The sequence below is a fragment of the Mesoplodon densirostris genome, chromosome 1, assembly GCF_025265405.1.
Source record: "Mesoplodon densirostris isolate mMesDen1 chromosome 1, mMesDen1 primary haplotype, whole genome shotgun sequence".
Taxonomy (NCBI): Eukaryota; Metazoa; Chordata; class Mammalia; order Artiodactyla; family Ziphiidae; genus Mesoplodon; species Mesoplodon densirostris.
In genome coordinates this window covers 201,006,929-201,032,184 of record NC_082661.1, presented here as the reverse complement: position 1 = coordinate 201,032,184, position 25,256 = coordinate 201,006,929, and the positions used below count along the sequence as shown (strand labels likewise).

Genomic DNA, 25,256 nt, shown 5'->3' with positions numbered 1-25,256 from the left:
CTAGGAGATTTAAAAATATATAAGACAAACTGTCAGCTTCATATCATTCCTTTTATTATCTGACTTCATTAATTTAGTATATAGTCTCATTTAATAAGAGAGGCAGTAAGGTGTAATGGTTAGGACTAAAGCCAGAATCCCTGGGTTCAGATCCTAGGTTTGACATTTGTAGCTTACATTACGATCTTAAATAAGTTACTTGGCCTCTCTGTGCCTCAATTTCCTCATCTGAATAGATAAGGCTGCTGTGGGGATTAATGCAAAAAGCACTTAGAACTGTTTCTCGCACACAGAAAATGCAATACAAAAGTAGTAGCTACTATTATTTAATAAAACTCTGAAGATACCAGATGCAGACAGTATATCTAAGAAAAGTCTCTACTTAGTTCATCTTCAATCACGTATTTAGCTTCTTCCCCCACAATGGAAGACAAGGAACATACCATACATAACAAGTACTATTTCAGAATAACAAACTTCTCAAATTGCTCTATTTTAGATCTTTGGGGATTTGGGGGGCATTTCTTACCTAAAAGTCATACTAGAAATACAGATGATTTAAGATACAAAGTATCCTAAAATACTGTTTTTTTCTTTAATTCCTTGGGGAATATATCTTCTGTAAGTGTTCTATTTATTGCATGGCATTTCTAGTTAGCATAGATCCCAAATTTAGAAAAATCAGTTTAAAATTTTACAAGCAAGGAACTTTGTACTTGCTGAGTAACTAACTACACATGTGAAATTGGTTTTACGGTACCTAGTCATTATCTTCAGGTATAACATGAATTATTAGATTCATGTTAATAAAAAATTATCTGAATGTACACATATCAACTATAGTAAGAACACACAATTTTAGAAATTTTTATTTGTAATAGAATGTACAGCATTCTGATAACACAAAATTATGCAAACTCGTCAGTCTAAATTGATATATATGAGCTTTTCTTCACTAGAATAGGAAAAGACATTTTTATCTCTTACTGATGACATTTAATCACACAAACACACACATTCTTTTCTTTTTCTTTTTTTTAAACACTAAACACAAGCAAGCCACCTATCCAAACCACAACCACTGGAATCTTGGTATGACTTACGTATTAGGCTTTTAGTAGTTTTGTTTTGTTATGTACTTGCAAGACTCTTGAGGTAATTCCAAACCATGCATCTTCATAACAAAACACTAATGAGATCTGAGTTTAACAAAAGTGATATATGTATGTAATCTATATTAGTAAAACTAAATTGGTTATGATTATTAAAAGCAATAGGGTTTAAATACCTGGACAATATGGATAGAAGGCAGCAGGTCTCTTAGCCTTTGCCCTTTTTTTTTTTTTTTTTTTTTTTGCTGTACGCGGGCCTCTCACTGTTGTGGCCTCCCCCACTGCGGAGCACAGACTCCGGACGCACAGGCCCAGCGGCCATGGCTCACGGGCCCAGCCTCTCCGTGGCACGTGGGATCCTCCCAGACCGGGGCACGAACCCGTATCCCCTGCATCGGCAGGCGGACTCCCAACCACTGCGCCACCAGGGAAGCCCTGCCCTCCTTTTCAGCAAACCTCCTTGGCCACCTGATCAGCATTATAGAAACAGTTGTAGAAATATTTCTTCCTTCCGTTCTTATCATATTCTGAAAAAACTGCCCACTTTGTTCCCTTAGCATATTAAGTTCCTCCTCTCTGATTTTTCTTTAGTGTTCACCTTTCCCACCAATGTTCTTTACCCACATCAATAAAAACTGCACACCTCAAAATTATATGACAAAATACTGAACAAAATGCTTCTGTAACTCTGTTTTCACACATTTCTTCTAGAATATAAGTGGTTTAAGAATAGGAAATATGAATTTCCTAAAGATCAAGTACAACACCATTATGATAAGGTAATTGCAATACTTGAAAAAAATGAATTTGTTTACAATGCTAACTCTAGACCACCAGTCCACACCTTTTAAAGGTGTCCTCTGCCCTGATCTACGACAATAACTTATCAATTTACATTCTGCTGGTCACAAAAAAATTTTATTTTGAATCTCTATTATGAAGAAAAAGTTTTCTTTCAACTTTCGAACACCAGGAACTCTAAATTATTCACTGAGGGAATATTCTGGATCTTCATTTTATTCACCAATCTTTATTACTTGTAATTACATTTTCAAGTATGATTCAAGGGAAGTGTCAGCTTTTTTAACAGGAATACTAAAACAAACTTATTTACAAAGTATCTGATTTTGAGGGCTTAGGGGTAATTGAGAAAGCAGAGTCCTCCTGTCTCTTAACTGACAGGATATCTGTGTGAATTCTGGAGACAGGGCACAGGATTCTATACAGTATTTTCTAAAAGCTTCCTGGGGGACTTCTCTGGTGGTTCAGTGGTTAAGAATCCGCCTGCCAATGCAGGGGACACGGGCTTGATCTCTGGTCTGGGAAGATCCCACATGCCACGGGGCAACTAAGCCCATGTGCCGCAACTACTGAGCCCGCGTGCTGCAACTACTGAAGGCCATGCCTAGAGCCCATGCTCCGCAACAAGAGAAGCCACCACAATGAGAAGCCCTCACACCACAACAAAGTGCAGCAATGAAGACCCAGCACAGCCAAATTAATTAATTAACTAATTAATTAATTTTTAAAAGACTTATCAAATTGTATATTAAAAAAAAGCTTCCTGGGGATTCATATGGGCACACCAATCTACCCAACACACAAACAGGAACCAATGCCCTTATCAGGGGCGATAAAATAGTATCATAGCTCAATTAAGTTGCATCTTGACCTTGTACTTGCTCCAGCTCTATGTCAACTAACTAATACTAAGGATATCATGAGATGGAATATGTATGGCTTTAAATCCTTCCTTAAAGCTTAAAATTTTTTTTCACTTTATGAAGCCATGAATGAGGCATTTAATAAGAGATATGGTAAGCCAGAAAGTGTTACAAGAAACTATTTTATCAAATTATAATAAAGTCATTTTGTATTAGAAAGGCAGAATGACTACCAGAAATAATTTTAGACTAGAAGGGAGACCTAAACAGCTCTTCTCTATAAGAGGGAAGCTGATTAAATGGCACCAAACTGAGGATGTCATTGACTGTGCATTTAGAAATGAACTCCCTTATGCAGCTGATAAAATTATCTTTATTTGGCTTTTTTTTTCTATCTTGTTCCCAAAGGAAAGCAAACTGCAAATGAACTTCCAATGCACTTTGCTTCTTTTCCGACACTTTCTTAAATCCAATGAATATCTACATTGTATCTCTTCAAACCTTGAGGTGAGCACCTTTGATCTCTTCTACCCTGATATGTCAATGTGGTATTAAGCATACAACCAGTATGTGGAAAACATCTTGGGATTAATACCCATTTTTAATTTCCCCAAGGAGGGCCTAAACTTTGAGAGCAAAACTGTTTCTTACGTCTATCATATTTTAGGCTGTAGACTTCCAATAAACAAATTTGCTTGAAGGTGGTTTCTTTCTTAAAATACACAAATCATATCTTATTTGAGTATTCCATTCAAGCAGTTGCAAAAATGTTAATCTTGAATAGTAAAGTCTATTTAAAAGCTTGATTTTATTGCTAGTTTAACAATTTTGTCTAAGCAAGCTTGGAACCAAGTGTTAAGCTTCTGAAAGCACTGGCGTTTCTGTTGCCACCTAACAACTTCATGACAGGCCCTGTAGATCACACAACTGCCACATTATATTTTGCCAGACAAAATAAATTATAACTGAGGTAATTAGCAATAGAAATAACTTTTATAGTAAAGGCCCTTTATAAAGCAGCGGGTTTGGGGTTTCCCCCCGCCCCAATACAGACAAAGTTTCAGGTTAAAGGAGATCTTCTTCCACCCTTGCTACCTGCATAAAGCTGGGGAAAAAAAGAAAACAAAATTTTTAAAAGTGAACTCACCAACTTCTCTTCACTTTGAAGGACCTGGAATTCATACAAAGACTGAAAAACCAATAATATCAAGGGTGACTGTCATTTATTTCATTTTTGAGGAACTAGATGAAAAGGTCAATGAAGATTAGTATATATTTTCAGTTTGCAGAGGAAGGAAATAGTATTCCAGAAGGAAACTGGCTTGATTTATGATGACATGCTTCCACATAACCATGATCTGTAGCTGCTTATGAAAAACATTTTTGTGCTCACTAATGCTATTCTCTGCTGCTCTTCAGACTACCATCCTCCTATTTTACATTTTAAAGAAATTTTGTTTCTCAAAGGGAAAAGGAGGGAGAGGGCTTATTTGAATGGTAAACTATTTTTCACAAAGAAATATAATGATATATTTCTTGTAAAAATGTTAACCATGACTGACACACATCACCCCAAGAAAAATCTTAACCTGTTACTAAATGATACAAAGCATAAAGCCCCCTTCTAATTTCTATATTTGAGAAAAGAAACATGAGAATTGCAAAACGTTTTCTTTAAAAAGCTTAGTTACATAATATGGAAAAATCTCGGTCAGAATGTTGAATAAAAGAAGTCAGACATAAAAGAGTTCACATTGTATGATTCTATTTATATGATGCTTAAAGATTGTTTAAAAACTTATTTATGTGATATCTTATAATGATTATTCTTGGTAACCAAGAATTGATTAGGAGGAAGCAGGAGAGAAGCCTTCCCGGGTGTTAGAAATGATCTAGGCAGTGATTATATGAGTGTACACATTTATAAAATTTATCTATCAGGCAGTACAATTAATAATGCTCTTTACTATATATATTATACCTCATTTAAAACAATTCCTGTAAGTATTAAATTAAAACAATAAATACAGTAAAGTTACATCTGTCAGCAAAGATGGGGCTAGAGAGCATGGCCTGTAGCTATTTTCCTCTCTAAACGTATGACTCTTTAAATTTATAAAATGGCCTATTTGTCACATCTAGAGCCAAAAGAATTTCAAATCAAAACATGGTATACTGACAATAGTTGTAGGGGAAGGGTGGTTTACTACAAGTGCTTCATACATTTGTTAAACAACGCACATTATTCATTCTAAGAATGTCAGATATTAAATTAATTTCATGTTTCATAGTTTGTTTCCAGGGAACAAATGGGGTAACTTTACCTGGTTCAAACACATTTAACTTGAAGGACCTGTTAATTCTGGCCTTATGTAGGCAGGGCAAGATGTAGCATGTCAAAGACAACTAATACACCCTGTTAATCAAGAAAATTACTATTGTAAATAATTAGGAATGTAATATAAACAGACTAGTTAGGATTTGGTCTTTAAAAGCTGCATAGACTATACAAAGATTTACTCAAAAGCTTTTAATCCACAAAAACTTTCCATATTTCTTATAAAGGCTTAAAACAAAACAAAACAAAACAACCAGTAAGTCAATTTGAAGTTCAGTGCTTTGTCTCCTTTTTCATGCATTGAGTTACTAACTCTCCTTTGGTTCCACCAGATTGGAAGTTTTACATTTTCTCTCTTTTTGTTTTGTGATTACTATTACAAACTTTAAGGATATTTGACTATGCAAATTCTAAAGTCAAGAAACCTACCATTCTCATGAATAGAATCAAACCCTTAAGCTGTTTTACTCCTGTCATCTATCCCAGTCTAAGTCTTATTATTTATAATTTTAAATTTGACATCATTATCGATATTTTATACAGCCAATGCTTATTTAGATTTACCATCAAGTTGACTATTTCTTTTGCTTTCATTCCTTTTTGAAGGTTTCTTCTTCCTTCTGAGCTAAATTTCCTTCTTCCAGAAATACATCTTTTAGTAATTTCCTCAATAAGGGTTTGTTGATGGTAAATACACTGAAAATGTATTTTTCATCCAAAACTGATATTTTTCTTGAACCACAGTTTAGGAGGGCAGTAAATTCTAACTGAACATTTTAGTAGCCACTAGCCACATATGGCTTTTAAGAAAGAACTTGAAATGTGGCTAAGATAAGTGAGGAACTGAATTTTAAATTTACTGTATTTTATTTTATTTATTTTTTAATGAAGTATAGTTGATTTATAATGTTATGTTAGGTTCTGGGGTACCACATACCATATATATATGGTTTATTACAAGACAGTTCCCTGTGCTATACAGTAGGACCTTGTTTATCCAGCCTATATATAATAGTTGGCATCTGCTAGTCCCAAACTCCCCATCCAACCCTCCCTTTTGGCAACTACAAGTCTGTTCTCTATGTCTGTGAGTCTGTTCTGTTTTGTAGATAGGTTTGTGTCATATTTTAGATTCCACATATAAGTGATATCATATAGTATTTGTCTTTCTCTTTCTGACTTACTTCATTTAGTATGATAATCTCTAGGTCCATCCATGTAGCTGCAAATGGCATTATTTCATTCTTTTTTATAGCTGAGTAATATTCCATTGTTTATATGTACCACATCTTCTTTACCCATTACTCTGTCCAAGGACATTTAGGTTGCTTCCATGTCTTGGCTATTGTAAATAATGCTGCAACGAACATTGGAGTGCATGTATCTTTCTGAATTAGAGTTTTCTCCAGACATATGCTTAGGAGTAGGATTGCTGGATCATATGACAACTCTCTTTTTAGTTTTTTAAGGAACCTCCATACTGTTTTCCATAGTGACTGTACCAATTTACATTCCCACCAACAGTGTAGAGGGTTCCCTGCTCTCCACAACCTTTCCAGAATTTGTTATTTATAGAGTTTTTGACGATGGTCATTCTGACCGGTGTGAGGTGGTACCTCACTGTAGTTTTGATTTGCATTTCTCTAATAATTAGCAATGTTGAGCATCTTCTCATGTGTCTATTGGCTATCTGTATGTCTTCTCTGGAGAAATGTCTATTTAGGTCTTCTGCCCATTTTTTGATTGGGTTGTCTTTTTTTTGATATTGAGCTGTATAAGCTGTTTGTATATTTTGGAAATTAAGCCCTTGTTGGTCACATCTTTTGCAAATATTTTCTCTCAGTCTGTAGGTTGTCTTTTCATTTTGTTTATGGTTTCCTTTGCTGTGCAAAAGCTTATAATTATTTGACTAGGCCCCATTTGTTTATTTTTGCTTTTACTTCTTTATTTCTTTATTACATACTAAAGAAGCCAAACCATATGTTCATTTCAGTAGATTCAGAAAAAAAATTTGATTCCTTAAACGTGTAAAAGTTCTAGAAGAAAGCATAGGAGACAATCATTGTAACCCTGAGCTACAAAGATTTCTTAGATATGATATTGAATGCATGATTCATAAAAGAAAAAATGATAAAGTAGTCTCCATCAGAGTTTAAAACATCTACTGCTCTTAACACATTATTAGGAGAATGAAAGGAGAAGTCACAGGTTGGGAGAAAAATATTTGCAAATCATGTAAATATGGTGAATTATAATGATTGATTTCTGAATGTTAAACCAATCTTGTATTCCTGAGGTCTACTTGATCATGATGCATTATAATTTTTATATACTGTTAGACTCGATTTTTAAAAATTTTGTTAAGAATTTTTGCATCTATGTGCATAAAGTATATTATTTTATCTTCTCTAGTGTCTTTGTCTGGTTTTAATATTACAGTAATTCTAGCTTCACAGAAAGAGTTGGGAAGTATTTCCTCCTCTTCAATTTTCTTCAGATGTTTGGTATAGTATTGGTATTATTTCTTCCTTAAAATTTCAGAATTCCCTAGTGAAGCAATATGGGCCTGAAGTTTTCTTTGTGGCACATTAAAAAATATATATTCAATCATCTTAGTAGATATAGGGCAATTTAGGTAGTCTACTTTTTCCTGAATGAGCTTTGGTAGTTTGTGTCTTTTAAAGTGTCCATGTAAATGGTTGAATTTTTTCAAGAACTTTGTTCACAATTTTCCCTTATTACTCTTAATATGTGTAGAATCTGAAGCAATGTCACTTTTGTCACCTGATACTGGTTTTTTAAACATCTTGTTGCTATGCTCATAGGAGAGCAATCGATTTTAAAACTTTATTGTCCTGTATATATAAAGTGATTCTATAGCTCTAAAAAGGTACTGCTCATGACTTTATAATAGTTATATTATTTCTACTCTGCTAACATTAATTCTTATAAGTCACTTAAGTTGGGCCTTGTTTCCTTATCTCTAAAAATGATTAGTTCGGTGAAACGGATTAAGATCTTTCCAGCTCGAGGAGTTTGATTCCATAAATGAAAACATATACGTGTGTGGGGTTCTGAGGTTATATATTTCTTATATATTTTTTCCTTTCAGTAGCAAGGGAATTTCCCTGAAGGTATTTATTCAATGAAAGCAATTCTATAAAACAAAAAAAGAACTTACTCTTTCACTTAATTTTGCTGATAAAATAATAGATCATTCATTCTCTAGTAAGATTGTTTTTTTAAACAGGTACCTACAAATTCTAATTTTTAAACACTTTTCAAGGAGGGAAGAGCAGAGAAGTTTATTTGATATTTACCCAGCTATCGGTAGTAATTTGTTGTTTTCACTCATGCATGTTTATAATAAAATACAGATTCCATATGCCCTGCTCTCTGCAACCTTATACAAATCTGTTTTCCAAAAACATTAAGAAATGCAACGTCTTCTCAATTTTCCAAGGACACTTGCTAGTAACTCTTTGAATGTTTTTATTTTGACAATGAATCTTGATTGTTTTTAGCACTTCTATTTATCAAAATGCTTTATTCTATTATTTTTTAACTGTTTAATTTACTAATTTCATTAAATATTATTTTATTTATTAAGCAGGGAATCAGAAATGAGTATACATAAAGGGATTTTTATGGGATTTATATCCTTACCTAAGTAAGGAAGATTGGGTCTTTTCCTCTGATTAGTTATGAAGGGGCAATTTTAGCAACAACCAATCAACCATTCTAATACCTTAAAATCCCACAGAGTCAAAAGACCTGTTTTCTGCCAAGAGCAACAGTTTCATAACTTAAAAAAAGAAATCACTGTTTTGGGCAACTAATATAACTGTAAGCTAAATTTTCCAAGGCAGCAATAATTTCATTTCTAAAGATTATCCAGAATGCACGTGAGAATAGCATTGTTTTTTTATTATCCAGGACCACTGAGCCCCTGCATGAGTTCATCCACGATGTAAAAGCTAAAATCTTAAGTGTGTATACATTTTTGGACATCAGCTTCGCTTTCCCAATCAGTTAATAAGAGGGACTGAGAAACATATAGTTAGAAGTCATGATACGAGAGGACCCTTAATGAAATTCCTCCAGAACTTTTATTTCAATGGCCACGTTTAATTTCCTAATTAAAGAATAGCCATCTCCTTAGTGAGGCAAAAAAGTAAAATCCCGCTATCTACTATTTAAAAGAGATATCTAAATTACAATACAGATGATGTGAAAAGTAAGGAAGGATAAAAAATATACTAGGTAAATGGCAAGGAAGCAGAGGTGGCAATATTAAGAGCAGAGGGACAGAATTTAAGGGAAGGCCTTACTTTATAATAACAGAAGATCCAGTCCATTTAAATTAGTCATTAGCCATTAAATGTATCATAAAATAGCTCAAACACATGACAGTAGTAAGAAGACAGACAAAGACTTCATTACAGTAAAAAATTTAAACTATCCCTAAGAATCTGACAGAGCAAGTATACAAAGTAATAAGGATAGAGAAAAAAAATTAAAAGCACAAACATTAACAAGCTTAAGTTATACCTTAGAAATAGAAAAAAAACCACATTCTTTTCAAATTCCCACAGAATATTACAAAACTAAACCCTGTGCAAGGCCACGACAAAAATCTCAAAAATTCTAAAAAGTAATCACACCAATCACGTTTTAATATTCACAAGACAGTAACACTAAGGAACTTATACCAAAAGGAGAAAAACATATCATCATCACCATCATCTAAATGTTTGGAATCATATATTTTTTTAAACTTTTACTTTTCTTCTTCTCTGAAGAGAAATTCATTTGAAAATGATGTCTTTCAACAAGGTCATGCTTAGGTATCATTATTCTATGAATACTAACCACAACAATTTTGTCTTTAAAAAGGACTTAAATTACTAGGAACCTCAAAAAGATGAAAAAATAGATAATTTTCTTGATCTGTGCTCAATAATCCCCTAGTAGAAATGCTTACTTCCACCCTTCTATTTATAGGAATGTCAATTTGCACTGAAAAAGACACAGGAACAACATACAAGTTCAAGAAGATAAGGGAAAAAAAAAACATCCATAAGAACTAAAAGATTTTTGTAACAGACACAGAAAGACAAAGAAAATCACTGTATTTTACCTGCTTTTTTCCCCATAACACTCCTAGTGTTATTCATAAGGGTATGTACTAGAGAACCAAGTCCAACACCATTCATCCACAAAATAAGCAAACAAAATAGTTATTTTATTTCAGTTTGTTAAAATAGTCAGGAGAAGAACTTGCGGCAAAAAGACATTGTGCTATCAAATAAAAGGAATGAAAAACGATAGATTTTAGGTAAACTAAATAAAATAAGCCTGAGTTTCCTCCAAATAAATAGAAATTTCCAATTGGCAATCATGATAGTTGGTAATTTCGACTGCCAAAGAAGCCAAATTCAATTTCTCTATATTACTGATGTTAGGCTGTGAACTGGACTGAAGGCCTATGGTAACCAGCTCCCACTGGACAGTGTTTAAGATATAGCTGCCTCGCAATTAATTTTATGAACACATCCAGGAAATCTCTATTGTAATGTGCCAATATGCTATGCAATAATTCCATCTCAAAGACAAGGACTTAACATTCAGACACTCGATCTCTGCTAACATTACAAAATTTGAAAGAAGGAAAACACTTAGGTACTCACAAGGTGTGAAACGCTTTATATTCTATGAGTCATGGCCAGGGCAGTGATCTCGCTATTAGCATAATGAAAAAAGGTATTATCTCTCCCTCCTCTGAACATCCCTAGCACTTACTGTTTCTCTCACACACCTGGCACTGTTTTGAAGTAGTACACTTTTCATATGCATCTGACTGATCTGAGTGTATTCCTTAAGGGCAAGCAACTGTGACACCTTCTACTTACTGGCATCTTCCACACAACACCTCACAAGAAGGAGATGCTTTTTAAATATTGACTGTTGTTAATTAACTGAGTAATAATGCCACCAACATATCCTTCCTTCAACAACACCTCTGCAGCATGGTTACCTGCTCTGTACTCCAGAGTGCCTATACTTTCTGAAACTTCTCTGAAAAATTCAAATGAAGCAAACAAAACAACAAGGTCTACTTAAAATAACTAGATTTTAGGTAAGTGGCATTAGATAAAAGGAGTAAGTTTTCTTTAAATTAATCCTAACTCTAATCAAAGATCTTCAAAAATCTAGGTTTCTCCCTCTGGATTAGAAAACAGAAGCAATACCAAAACCCTCCCATCTGTCCCCACTCCTCCCCTGTGCTCTAGACTTTCCTTAATCAGGGGTCACCTCTACACCTTCCAAAAGGTTCCCATGGCTCCTGGTCTTAGCAACTCAATTGTATAATGGTTCTCAAACTTTAAAATGCATCAGAATATCCTTAAAGACTTGCTAAAACACAAATTGCTGCTCTACCCCTAGGGTTTCTTATTCAGTGGGTCTAGGGTGGGCCTAAGTGTTTGCATTTCTAACAAGGTATTAGGTGATACTGGCGCTACTCATCCAGGAACCCACTTTTTTTTTTTTTTTTTTTTTGTGGTACGTGGGCCTCTCACTGTTGTGGCCTCTCCTGTTGCGGACCACAGGCTCCGGACGCGCAGGCTCAGTGGCCATGGCTCACGGGCCCAGCCACTCCGCGGCACGTGGGATCTTCCCAGACTGGGGCACAGCATGTGGGATCTTCCCAGACCGGGGCACGAACCCGCGTCTCCTGCATCGGCAGGCGGACTCTCAACCACTGCGCCACCAGGGAAGCCCAAGGGACCCACTTTGAGAACTCTTACTACCCTCAAATCCTCCCCTATTTCTGTCATGCTTATTGTGCTTGATTAATTAATTCAAATCAATTTTAAAGTTTAATTCTTCCTTTAGATGAAGCGTGGTTTCTTTACTACGCTAAATAGGTGTTGGACATGTGGTGTGAATAGCAAACACCATCTTCATGTGGAGCTTTTCAGCATGATAGTAAATGTTTTTAGACAACCAAAGGGTGACTGATTCTCTAACTTTTCTAGCTCCAAAATGCTACACAACCATTTGGACCAGGTAACTGCTTTTGCAGGGAAGCATCAAACTAGTTATTCAGTTTGCATTATCCCAGGGATGTGCACATAATTCTCTCTGCCAGGAATGTTTTTCCCTCCCTCTTACCTGGTTAACTTCTCTTCTTTCTCAGGTCTTAGCTCAGGGGAGACTTATACAGGGAAGACTTCTTTTCCATCCTCTTCACCAGATCTAATCCTCCTACTATGGGTTCTCACAGAGTCAACTGATTCCCCTCCCTGGTAGCCCTTGTCATGATTGCATTTTTTACATTTGTTTACATAAATATTTTATTAATAGCTATCTTCCACGCTGGACTGTAAGCTCCAGAAAGACAGGGAACGTTTTTGCTTTTGATCACCATTATATTTTCAGTGCCTAGCACAATATCAGACACACAGAAGATGTTCCAATGAAGGCAGACAAGATCAGAGCTTTTTCAGCCCTAAGAGAGATAAGAGAAAGCATTCCTTTCTATAGTCTGCCACCCTAGCGGCTTTTCAGCTACCCCCACCTCCCCACACACACGCAAAAGGCCTTACCTTTTCTGAATAATTCTTGGAGACTTTCGGCACTTTGATTTAATACAGCCCATATCTCTTCCTCCTGCAGTGGTCCACCCCGAACTTCCAGGGCCTCAGCTAGTGTCACATGCATATTACCTAGGAAACAAGGGTAACAGATGGTCTACACATCAGCAACTTCAGTGCACTTGCAGTAGTGAAAGTTCTGCATCAGTAATGAGACTATGAGGTCCCTGTCCACCTGAGTTCTCAATATGGTCTTCAATGTAAATATAATATAGTCCTACAGCTTAAAGTCACAGAGGGTAAAGGAGTTAAAGAACTCTCAAAACAACCACTTGCCCTAGCCCAATAGGGTCAACTTCAGAGATAGAATTGGAGAATAGCCATAGTGGTGGTGACTATTTCATGGGAGAAGACAGAGACCTCAGGGTACCAGAGACACCAAAGTGCACGTAATTAAATCAAAGCAGCCAGACTGAAGTACCAGGTTTCATTCTATTCATCCTAGGTAAAAAGAATAGAGAGGAGACCCTACAGCCATGGTGGAAGAAGTTGGGAATAAGATGGAACACATTTTTTCCATTCACTAATTCATTTCTACATTTCTAATATATACACTATAACTATAAATTTTGCACTGAATGAAATTAACTATTTCTAGACCCAGCTTTGCTGCCAACTTACCATTTGCCCCGGGAAAGTCATTTTTATCTCTAAACTTCAATTTCCCATCTGTGACATAGGATAATAATAATTGTAATAATAATGTATAATAATATAATAATATAATTATTATATAATATATATAATATAATATATAATATATTTATATAATATAATAATATAATTATATATAATATAATAATATATAATATAATAATATAATATAATATAAATATATTATAATATAAATATAAATATTTATAAATAAATATAAATATATTAAATATATTAAATAAATATAAATAATATAATATAATATAATATAATATAATAATAATTGTAACAATAATGCCATTTTGAGGTGGCTATGACAAAGAAAGAAGTTATGCATGTAAACATGTTTTATAATCTAAGACGTTATTGAAGTTGAATTAATAAAAAGTCAGGGTACTTCCCTGGTGGTGCAGTGGTTAAGAATCCATCTGCCAATGCGGGGGACATGGGTTCGAGCCCTGGTCCAGGAAGATCCCACATGCCGCGGAGCAACTAAGCCCGCGAGCCACAACTACTGAGCCCATGTGCCACAACTAATGAATCCTACACGCCCTAGGGCTCATGCTCCACAACAAGTGAAGGCACTGCAATGATAAGCCTGCGCACCACAACGAAGAGTAGCCCCCCCACAACTAGAGAAAGCCCGCGTGCAACAACAAAGATCCAACGCAGCCAAAAATAAATAAATAAATAAATTAAAAAAAATAATATTAATAAAAAATAAAAAGTCAGAAAGGTGCCTCTGTGGTGACATTTCTGTAGAGTCAGCTTTTTTTTTTAAAGCATTCAATTAAGTAGGTGATATATTGATAAAATTTAAGATTTTCTATGGGGCTCAATAATCCTGTTTACATTTTGGAAGAGGGAAATGCAGCTAGTCAAAATCCTCCTATATAAATTTTCCTAAATTGACCTTCCTTGAAAAGAAAATTGCTCTTTGTAGTGATTACTAAGATTTTTACACTAACCAAACTAATTTAAGAATAATGTATATCTATTGATACGCAGAAGCAGTGGGTTTGGAAAAGAAACTAGAAGGGGAAGAAAATGTTAAATACTTATTTTCTGTAATTATATCCTTCATTAAATTTTAAAATTAACCTATAAAAACATCTCTTTCAGATAAAAGTCGACTTTGTTTAGTCAGCTAACAATATTTAATTAAAAGAAAGGCTAATATTTTCTTTTAATTTACATTTATGGTACTTTAACGCAGATGGAAAAAAAAAGCAACTGCAGCTCTACAAATGAGGCCAGCCTTGTCCTGTTACTTTCCTTTTCAAATGTTTACTATAGTATTTTATTCTTAGAGTCTGCCTTGAGGGGTGTCTACTTAAATGCAGAACGTGGTAGTTAAAAGGGAAGATATAAGATATTGCTTTGAAAAAGCCAAAGCTTGTACAAGAAGAGATTATTATTCAGACCGCTCCCCCGCCAACTCTCTAAGTTTCTCATGTACCTTATTTTATGATAACACTGTAATAGCCCAGTTATTAAATTTAAAAAAAGAAGCTTCATTCCTTTCTGAAAGATATCTGAGTAATCTTCTACACAAAACACTATGTTAAATTGGAAGTTTTAACAGAAGATACTATTAGCAATCAGATACCAAAGTGACTTGTGAGAAAGACTACTCAGTAGCAAATTTCCGAAGTAATATGAATGAGATGAGAACCGGTTAGACAGCTCTAAAGCCTACACACAGGGTATAAAGAGTAGGGAGAAAACTGCATAAGGAGAATTTCTTTGAAGAGAGTTGTACTGATTTTCATGTCTCCTCCAAAGCAGGAGGGGTGTGGGAAGGTGCCTTAGAGTGCTTGGTATATGTTCCCTGGAATTTAGGGAGGACACCACAGACTCATGTCTGATACTTTAGGGATCTAAAGTCTTTGACCATCACTCTGAGGCAGCAGCCAAAGGGAGGAGAGGGCAAACGGAGTTGCAGTGAGGAAGCATGCTGTATAGGGAGCTAGCTACTCTTCCATTGGTTGGGCGGGGGCAGAGGGTAAGGTGGACAAGGGGCAGGGCCACACAGCCTCGAGTTAATGAAATCCTACCCAGAAGGTGAAAATGTCCCCAAATTTAGATTGTGGTGATGGTAGCAGAACTCTAAAGCAGTGGTCCCCAACCTTTTTGGCACCAGGGACCAGTTTTGTGGAAGACAGTTTTTCCACAGACCGGGGGTTGGGGGTGGGGGTGGTTCGGGACGATTCAAGCGCATTACATTTATTGTGCACTTTATCTCTATTAATATACTGTAATAAATAATGAAATGATTATACAACTCACCATAACGCAGAATCAGTGGGAGCCCTGAGTTTGTTTTCCTGCAACTAGATGGTCCCATCTGGGGTCTGATGGGAGACAGTGACACCCGAAGTGTGTTGCTTATGTCCAGTCTACTCTGTAAGATGCGGCTTAATTGTCACTTGCCACTCACTGATAGGGTTTTGATATGAGTTTGCAAGCGATTGATTTATTATGGTCTCTGTGCAGTCAAACCTCTCTGCTAATGATCATCTGTATCACAGTAGGGTTTGCGCTCCTATGAGAATCTAACTGCTGCCACTGATGTGACAGGAGGCGGATCTCAGGCGGTAATGAGAGCGATGGGGAGCGGCTGGAAATACAGATGGAGCTTCACTCGCTCGCCCAGCAGCTCACCTCCTGCTGTGCGGCCCAGTTCCTAACAGGCCACGGACCACTACCGTGGCCAGGGGTTGGGGACCCCTGCTCTAAAGGTATATATATATATATATTTTTTTTTCGGTACGTGGGCCTCTCACTGTTGTGGCCTCTCCCGTTGCGGAGCACAGGCTCCGGATGCACAGGCTCCACGGCCATGGCTCACGGGCCCAGCCGCTCCGCAGCATGTGGGATCTTCCTGGACCGGGGCATGAACCTGTATCCCCTGCATCGGCAGGCGGACTCTCTACCACTGTGCCACCAGGGAAGCCCCTAAAGGTATATTTTAAAAGGGTACATTTTATGGTATGTCAAGTATATCTCAATAAGGCTGTTAAAAAAATTCTCCCCAGAGTACCACCTGAGGTTCCCACAGTACTAACCAGAAGGAGGAGGAAGTGAGGGGAGGTGGAGGGGGAAGAAGAGGAAGTACGAGGCGAGGGAGAAGAGGAGGAGGAGGAAGAATAGTTAGGTGTTGGCTAGTGGGAGGAAAATTTTTTTGAAGTATCACAGGAAGTATAGTTCCAGTGAAGGACTCTGAAGAACCCATAAACGTACACACAAAAGAAAGAGTCAGCCTTAAGCATATAACAAGCTCAAAGACAGTGAAGCCATGTTACAACAAGAGTCAGGTAAAAAATTGTTTGCTTCTCTACCTTTCTTCCTGCCACCAGTTTAAATCCTGAAGCAGTGAAATATAGCAACTTGCAAATGGAAGAGGTAAGCAATAAAAAGAGAAGCCAACCACACTGCCTCCTACTTACTGTTAATCCTAGCTGGGGAAGGGAAGCATTTTAGTTTTGAATGAAGACTGAAATGGTGCTTAAAATATTGACTAGGCACTTTAATTTATGGAATTGACATTATATTTGAAACGTGATTGTAGTTATTACTATCAAAGAATAAGGAGAGAATTATGGACTTGAGTTTTCTTATAGAGGCAAGAGAATAACTTCCCCACATGAAGGAGAAAGAAGGAAAAGAGAAAGAGAGGAAGGAGGGAGGGAAGCGGGGAGGGAAAGAAGGAGGGCAGAAAGAAAGAAAAGTGATGGGCACAGTAAGATGCTTATGATTATCTATTATAAAGCAAATGCTACACTCACACATAAAAAGTGTTAAATCTTAAGATACTGGTTTTCACTTATTTTTAAAGAGATTGGTTTTTAAAATAAATTTTTCCTATAAGAAAATGAAAAAGTAAAAGTAACTTCTACACAACAGAATTTTTCCACACTTGATTGTTCTGTCTACAAAGATTACTAATTACACCTCTATTGCTTGATTCAGTCAGGTCTGATTTATGCTATTAATCCTCTTTTAATTTTTATTTAAAACATTTTTTGCCTACTTAGTGTAGGATCTCTATGCATCTTTGGTTGGAACTTGTTAGACCACCAAAATATAGACAGAACATGTTTTTAAAAGCAATATTATCAGGCTTCCCTGGTGGTGCAGTGGTTGAGAGTCCGCCTGCCAATGCAGGGGACGCGGGTTCGTGCCCCGGTCCGGGAAGATCCCACATGCCGCGGAGAGGCTGGGCCCGTGAGCCATGGCCGCTGAGCCTGTGCATCTGGAGCCTGTGCTCCGCGATGGGAGAGGCCACAACAGTGAGACGCCCGCATACCACAAAAAAATAAATAAATAAAAAATAAATAAAAGCAATATCATCTAGCTAACAGAAGAGATTAGGCATTTTATATGTATAACTTTGCTAGAAAACAGGTTTAAGATTTTTTAAAACTGCCTCAACCCCCTAACCAACCAATCTCAAGACAATGTAATGTTAAAGCAGGTTTCTAAAATTCAAACAAGTAACAACATACCTATACCTTATAAATTGTCTACCATCACCAAGTTTGGTAATTGCCTATCATCATCATCTCTCTCTCTCTGTTATTTTTATTCACCTTTACTATAGCTCTCCAGATCAGTAGATCTAAAAGGAAAGAGAAGGGAACAAAAGAAATGCAGAAGTGGAAGAGAGATGCAACAAAAAGGAAGTGGAGAAAAAAAATTAAAAAGCTTGAATTCAACCATTAGATGAGGGAACAGTTATGAAAATTCTAAAGAGTTTATTACTTCAGCTATTTCCTTTAGACACAGTACTAGATAACTTGGAGTGTAGATATATGACTGGTATTATTTTACTGTCAGTAAGGTCCTGCTTTACAATAAACATAACCATATTATTCACTTTTATTTCCTTGGAAGTGGTAGGGTACATGATAACTACGCTTTTGGAAAGACTTTCAAATAAGAATAATTATATTACATAATCAGAATCATTATTATGTTTTTGGTTAACATAGGTATTATTGTCATGACCTTAAAACTGTGCCCACAGAGTCAGATAAAAACACAAAAGGATTCTAACAGATGTCATTTTAATCCTGAAGGATTTGTGGCACTCATAGGAAGCACATAAAAGTGATTCCAAAAAGAATGAAACAGTAAACAGTTTAACTGAATTCAATCAAGTGATACCATGACCCATCTGGGGGTAGACTAATGAATTAGGAATGTTAAAATAGATTCTAAAGAAACAGGACTATTAAGAGTACCCTGTTTCAAGAACAAAGCAACTATAAAATAGAGCTCTATGTGTGCTCTATGTGTGTCTGGGGCAAAGACACACTCATCATCCTGGCTAAAGACATCTCTGGTCATTAAGAAATCATAATGAATTGAGAAAGCAATCCCCAAAATTACAAGCATCTTTAACCCGGGATGATTTACAATGAATTTTATAAAAGCTTAAGAGAAGCAAGCCCATATATTAGTATTTTTTAAGTTAAAGAATCTGTACATATTTGGTATTTTAGCTATTTATAAAGTTTAAGAGAAATAGGTCAGTTAGAATAACAGATTTGCCTTGTGATTCCAATTTAAATAATGTAATTGAGGAAATGAGTTCAGGCTTGTATGAAATACCACTGGAACATATAAGAGAACTTAAGTCTTAGCACACTTATAAGTTTTCATTCATTAGAGACTTATTTAAGTACTCAGGAAGATTTTTTTATGGCCGTACCACACGGCATGTGGGATCTTAGTTCCCCTGACCAGGGACTGAACCTGTGCCCCCTGCAGTGGAAGCACAGAGAAGTCAACTTTTAATTGTATGAATGCAGTTTAAAACAGTTAAAGGATTTTAATTAATAAAGTTTGAACAATGGGATTATACACTCAATCAAAAGTTCCCTTAAAAGTGACCAGCAGGGCCTCCCTGGTGGCGCAAGTGGTTGAGAGTCCGCCTGCCGATGCAGGGGATACGGGTTCGTGCCCCGGTCTGGGAGGATCCCATATGCCGCGGAGCGGCTGGGCCCGTGAGCCATGGCCGCTGAGCCTGCGCGTCCGGAGCCTGCGCGTCCGGAGCCTGTGCTCCGCAACGGGGGAGGCCACAACAGTGAGAGGCCCGCATACCGCAAAAAAAAAAAAAAAAAAAAAAAAAAAAAAAAGTGACCAGCAATCTTTTCTACAAGTAAAATAAAATAATTGACCTTAGAAACTTAAGAACTAGGTTTTAGAATTTGTAATTTAATAAGAATATTCATTTAAAAATAATTTTCAGTAAGCTTTTCTATATACAGGAATACCTTGGATACCATTTTTTTTTTAAGTTAGGAGAAAATCATTGTGATCCTGGATGAGACAAATTTTTCTTAGATACAACATCAAATGTGTGAACCATAAAATTAAAAAATGGTTAAGACTTCATCAAAATTAAAACCTCTGCTCTTTGAAAATAACTGCTCAAAGAATAAAAAGAAAAGCCACAAATTAAGGAAAATATTTACAGATCACATAACTGATAAAGGATTTATATCCAGAGTATATAAAGTACTGTCAAAACTCAGTAACAGGAAAACAAACAATGCAAATTTTTTTTATCAAATGGGCAAAAGATTTGAATAGGTATTTCATTAAAGAAAACACATGGATAGCAAATGAGCACGTGAAAAGATGCTCAACTTCAACAGTCGTTAGGAAAATGAAAATTAAAATGAGATACTGCCACATAGCTATCAGAATTACTAACATGTAAAAGACTGACCATACTAAGTGTAGTCAAGGATGTAGAGGAACTAAAATGCTCATACATTACTAAAGGGAATGTAAAATGGTACCCTTTGGGAAACTGACAGTTTCATAAAAAGTTAAATATAAGCCTACCAGATGATCTGGCCATTCCACTTCTAAGTATTTACCCAAAAGAAATTAAAGCTTATATCTACACAAAGACTCATACATGGAACACTTCTCAGAGCTTTCTGAGATACTCCTCCCAGGTTATAATCCTCAAATTTGGCTCAAATGAAATTTTCCATTTCTTAAAAAAAAAAAGAGAGACATATACAAATGTTCATATCAGCTTTATCTATAACGTCCGAAAACTGGAAACAAGCAAATGTCTATCAACAAGTGAATGGATAAACTGATTTTAGTATATTCTCACAATGGAATATTAGTCAGCAATAAAAGGAATGAACTATTATTGATACATGCAACAACATGAATCTCAAAATAATTATACTGAGTAAAGGAAGCTAGATCAAAAAAAAAGAGAGAGAGTGGGAGTATATACTTTATGATTACACTTGTACAAAATTATAAAAAATGCCAACTACAGTTACAAAAAATAGCTCAGTTGCCTGAGGATGGCACTGACCTATGGAGAGGCAGATGGGAGTTGATTACAAGGGGGCATGAGAAAACATTTGGGGATAATGGTTATGTTCGTTATCTTGATTGTGATGATGGTTCGCAGGTGCATACATATGTCAAAACTCATCCAGTTGTACACAATATGTACAGCTTATTATATGTCAATTATTCTTCAATAAAGCTGTTAAAAAGAGAAAACAAACAAACTAACTAAACCTGATCAAAGCCAGGACAGCATTCGTTTTCTTTGTCCTGTGAAGCCCCAACATGAGGTAACATATGCTTTAAAAAGAAAAAAAGTTTTCTAAAAGTTAATTTCTCCCATTAAAATAAAAATCTATAAGACTAAAGAAATCAAAATCCACGGCAAAGGTCTGAGATCTTCCCTCCTTAAACAGCCAAAGCATATCTAAGATGCCACGTAACTTATGTTACTAAAGTTAGAATGCGTAGCTTGATAATGCAATCATTTTTTAAAAACCATTATTCAAGATAGCCATGTCTTGTTTTTCTCTTAACTTCTAATTTCCTAAAGTATTTAAAACTGAAATGATAATTACAATAATTACAGGACTTTTTTTTTTTTTTTTTGCGGTACGCGGGCCTCTCACTGTTGTGGCCTCTCCCGTTGCAGAGCACAGGCTCCAGACACGCAGGCTCAGCGGCCATGGCTCACGGGCCTAGCCGCTCCGCGGCATGTGGGATCTTCCCAGACCGGGGCACGAACCCGTGTCCCCTGCGTCCGCAGGCGGACTCTCAACCACTGCGCCATCAGGGAAGCCCAAACATTTTAAATAATGTGAAATTATTTCTACCTTTTATCTGTTGATCCAAAAATGGTCAACATCAAGACAGATGTGTACAAAGTAGAAATAAAAGCACTATTAGAGCTCTTGAAGACTAAAAGCTAATCTCTCTAATTAAAAAAATAAACACTAATATTTCTTTTCCATTAGGAGGGTAGGTACAGCTAAGTAGTAGAGAAAAAATATTGCCTAGTATAGTTAGAAAAGCCTAAGAAAGAATTGGGATTTTAAGGAAAAAAAGAGATAAAAGTCAGTGAAATTTTAATTGAACGTTGCCTCAAGGTAGATAATAGCATGTGACCAAATATCTTTATTGAAGTTGGAGCAATGCTTAATATTTGTCAACTTTTCCGTTATACTTTTCCCAGTGAGAGAGGAGAAACTAAAACAAATACAAGTCTAAATTGCCTTTCTGTGCCTCTGGCTCAGGTCAACTACTTATCTAAATAGAAATCATATATGCCTATTCCCTGCTTTTCAAAGGACAGCTTCAAAAAACCAGAAGAAAAATTCTGGAATTCTTTAATCTTTCTCTGTATCATTTAAACTTAGGAGAAACGTAAATGGAGGGGAAAATCCCTAATTTCACATGTGTTATATTTTTCCTCACCACCTGTGAGGTACTAACAGAAAACAATGTAATGGTATTGACAGAACTCTGGTTTCGAGTATTGTCTTTCTACATCACTCCTCCTCCACACCCACTGACTTCTGTTAAGATCATTGCTTTAGAATACTTCTGGTTGGTCTTCTTCAAGAAATCTAGATTAAAATGTCTCAGAGTGGGCTTCCCTGGTGGTGCAGTGGTTGAGAATCTGCCTGCCAATGCAGGGGACACGGGTTCAAGCCCTGGTCTGGGAAGATCCCACATGCCACGGAGCAACTAGGCCCATGAGCCACAGCTACTGAGCCTGCGCGTCTGGAGCCTGTGCTCTGCAACAAGAGAGGCCATGACAGTGAGAGGCCGCGCACCGCAATGAAGAGTGGCCCCCGCTCGCCGCAACTAGAGAAAGCCCTCGCACAGAAACGAAGACCCAACACAGCCAAAGATAGATAAATAAATAAATAAATAAATAAGCGTTCATAAAAAAAAAAAGTCTCAGGGTAAGCAGACACTAAAGGAAACAAATATGTACAAAGCACAGAAGTCCAAGAAAAAAATCTTATTTGTCCTTTATATTATAATAAACAAATTAATGTGGTAGGCAGAATTCTGAGATTACCCTTAACATCCCTTTCATGTTGTGAACTGACTATACAGAGGGATACATAACAAGGACCTGAGGGTGGCCTCTAGGTGCTGATGGTGTACCCCAGCCAACCACCAGCAAGAAAATGGTCCTACAACCACGAGGCACGTTCTACCAACAACCAGTGAACTTTGGCATAGGACGCTGAGCCTCAGATGATATCATACTCCCAGTTGACATCCTGATTTAAGTCTGGTGATATCCTGAAAAGGGAAACCAGATCATCTGTACCCAGAATCCTGACAAACAAGAAGTACAAGATAGGGGCTTCCCTGGTGGTGCAGTGGTTGAGAGTCTGCCTGCCTATGCAGAGGACATGGGTTCGTGCTCCGGTCTGGGAAGGTCCCACATGCAGCGGAGCAGCTGGGCCTGTGAGCCATGGCCGCTGAGACTGTGCGTCTGTGCTCCACGGGAGAGGCCACAGCAGTGAGAGGCCCGTGTACTGCAAAAAAAAAAAAAAAAGAAGTACAAGATAATAAATGTGTGTTGCTTTAAGGCGCTAAATTTGTGGTAACTGAAAGTGGGATTCGGCTATAACAAGAACTCAAAATGTGGGAGCAGCTTTGGAATTGGATAGTGAGCAGAAGCTGAAAGAATTCTGAGAAAGACTAACTTGCCTTGAACAGATTTTTAATAGATATCTGGACTTTGAATACTGTTGGTGAGGGCTCAGAAGGAAACAAGGACCATGTTATTGGAAACTGGAGGAAGGGGAATCCTTGTTAAATAGTGGAAGAAAACTTGGTGACATTGTGTCCTGCAGCTATATGGAAAGCAGAACTTACAAGTGGCAAAACTGGGCATATGGGAAGGAGATTTCCAGGTGAGGTGTTAAATGTGTTATCTGGTTTACTCTTGCTCCTCATAGTAAAATGCAAGAAGAGAGAGATAAATTGAGGAAAGTCCTATTAAAGAGGAAGGAACCAGGACTAGATGATTCTGAAAATGCCCAGCCTCTCCAGATAGCAAAAGATGCTAAAAGTCAGAAATGGTTGCCAAAAATACAATAGACAAAAAAAAAAAGAAAGAAAAAAGACCCTTTGCTAAAATTTCAGAAAGATCAAAAGGTCAGAGGATTCAGTCACATAAAGGGCCCTTTCTAGATTTTAAGGGTCTCTGGTAAGTTGTCCCTTAGCCATCTCAGCAGGAGGCAAAGACAGAAAAAGCATTATTTTGAAAAAAAAAATTTGTAGGTATAGCTTGTATCTAATATAGTGAATCTCTGTGAAACCCACATAAAGCCCAGAGTTCCTGAGAAAATTGTTTCAGCATAAACACTGCCAGGTTGGACTAAAAGAGGAAGAATATAAAATCGAAAGAGGCTGTTGGAGGTGCCCTCGATTCTATAGTCAAGAATAAGGCTGGTTAAAACCACTCAGCTGCAAACATATGCTACCGTCCTAGAAAAAGGAAGAATGATTCAGAAGGCAGAATGGAGATTCAGAAGGCAGAATGGAGACTCAGAGGGCAGAGTTGAGAGCCATGAAGGATTATTCCCAGGCTTTGAAACCTAACCAAAAAAACTCCACCTGGCATCTGCCAATCTGAATCTCAGAACTGTGATGGACCAAGTGACTCCTTTTTGACTTTCCATTCTGCCCTTCTTCTTTTTGAATGAGAATGTCTACAACAGTTATTCCATGCTTGTCCCACCATTTTATGTCGGGAATGTTGGGATAGTCTCCTTAGTTTTACAGGTTCACAGATAAATAACACATAGGAGCCTCATCTAAACCTAATGTAGATGATTTAGATGTGCCCTTGGACTTTGAGCTGATGCTTTAATCGGATGAGAACTCTGGGAACTGTGGGAGGGGATGTATTTTGCTGGTGTGTGTATGGGGTCAGAGGGCATGAATATCTGAGGGCCAGAGGGAAGACTATGGTAGGCAGAATCCTGATATGGCTCCCGAAATTTGTGCCTCCCCCCATATACCAGACCTGTATAATCTTCTTTCCTTGCGTATGGGTGGGACCAACAAATACCAAGCGATAGCAGCCGATTTGATTAGGTTATGATATAGAAGACTCTGTTGGGGCAGACTGGAAAGAGATTCAAAGACAGGGAGATTTCCCCTGCTGGCCTTGATGATGCAAACAACCATGCTGTCAACTGCCTATGGAGGGGACCACATGGCAATGACCTCATGGTAACACTGCTGAGCAGAGAGCAGACCCCAGCTGACAGCCAGCAAGAAAATGATAAATTTAGACCTACAGCTACAAGGAATTGAATCCTGCCAAACAACCAGTGGGCTTAGAAGAAGACCTCCAAGCTTCAGATGAGATTTCAGCCTGGTGTGACCCTGAGCAGGGGACCCAGTTAACCTGTACCTGGACTCCTGACCCACAGGAACTGTAAGAAAATAAATGTGTTGTCTGAAGCTACTAACCTTGTGGTAATTTATTATACAACAATAGAAA

General features: G+C 37.0%; 1 protein-coding gene across 8 annotated transcripts in view; it reads right to left on the bottom strand.

The window, feature by feature from the left end:
• PTPN13 (protein tyrosine phosphatase non-receptor type 13) overlaps positions 1–25,256 on the bottom strand; it is a 224,132-nt gene that overhangs the window by 151,329 nt on the left and 47,547 nt on the right. For all 8 annotated transcript variants that reach the window (XM_060114277.1, XM_060114281.1, XM_060114278.1 and 5 more), the window contains exon 2: positions 12,725–12,844. In XM_060114277.1, coding sequence (XP_059970260.1) covers positions 12,725–12,839 — 115 coding nt within the window. In that variant the 5' untranslated portion in view covers positions 12,840–12,844. The remainder of the gene's footprint in view (positions 1–12,724; positions 12,845–25,256) is intronic.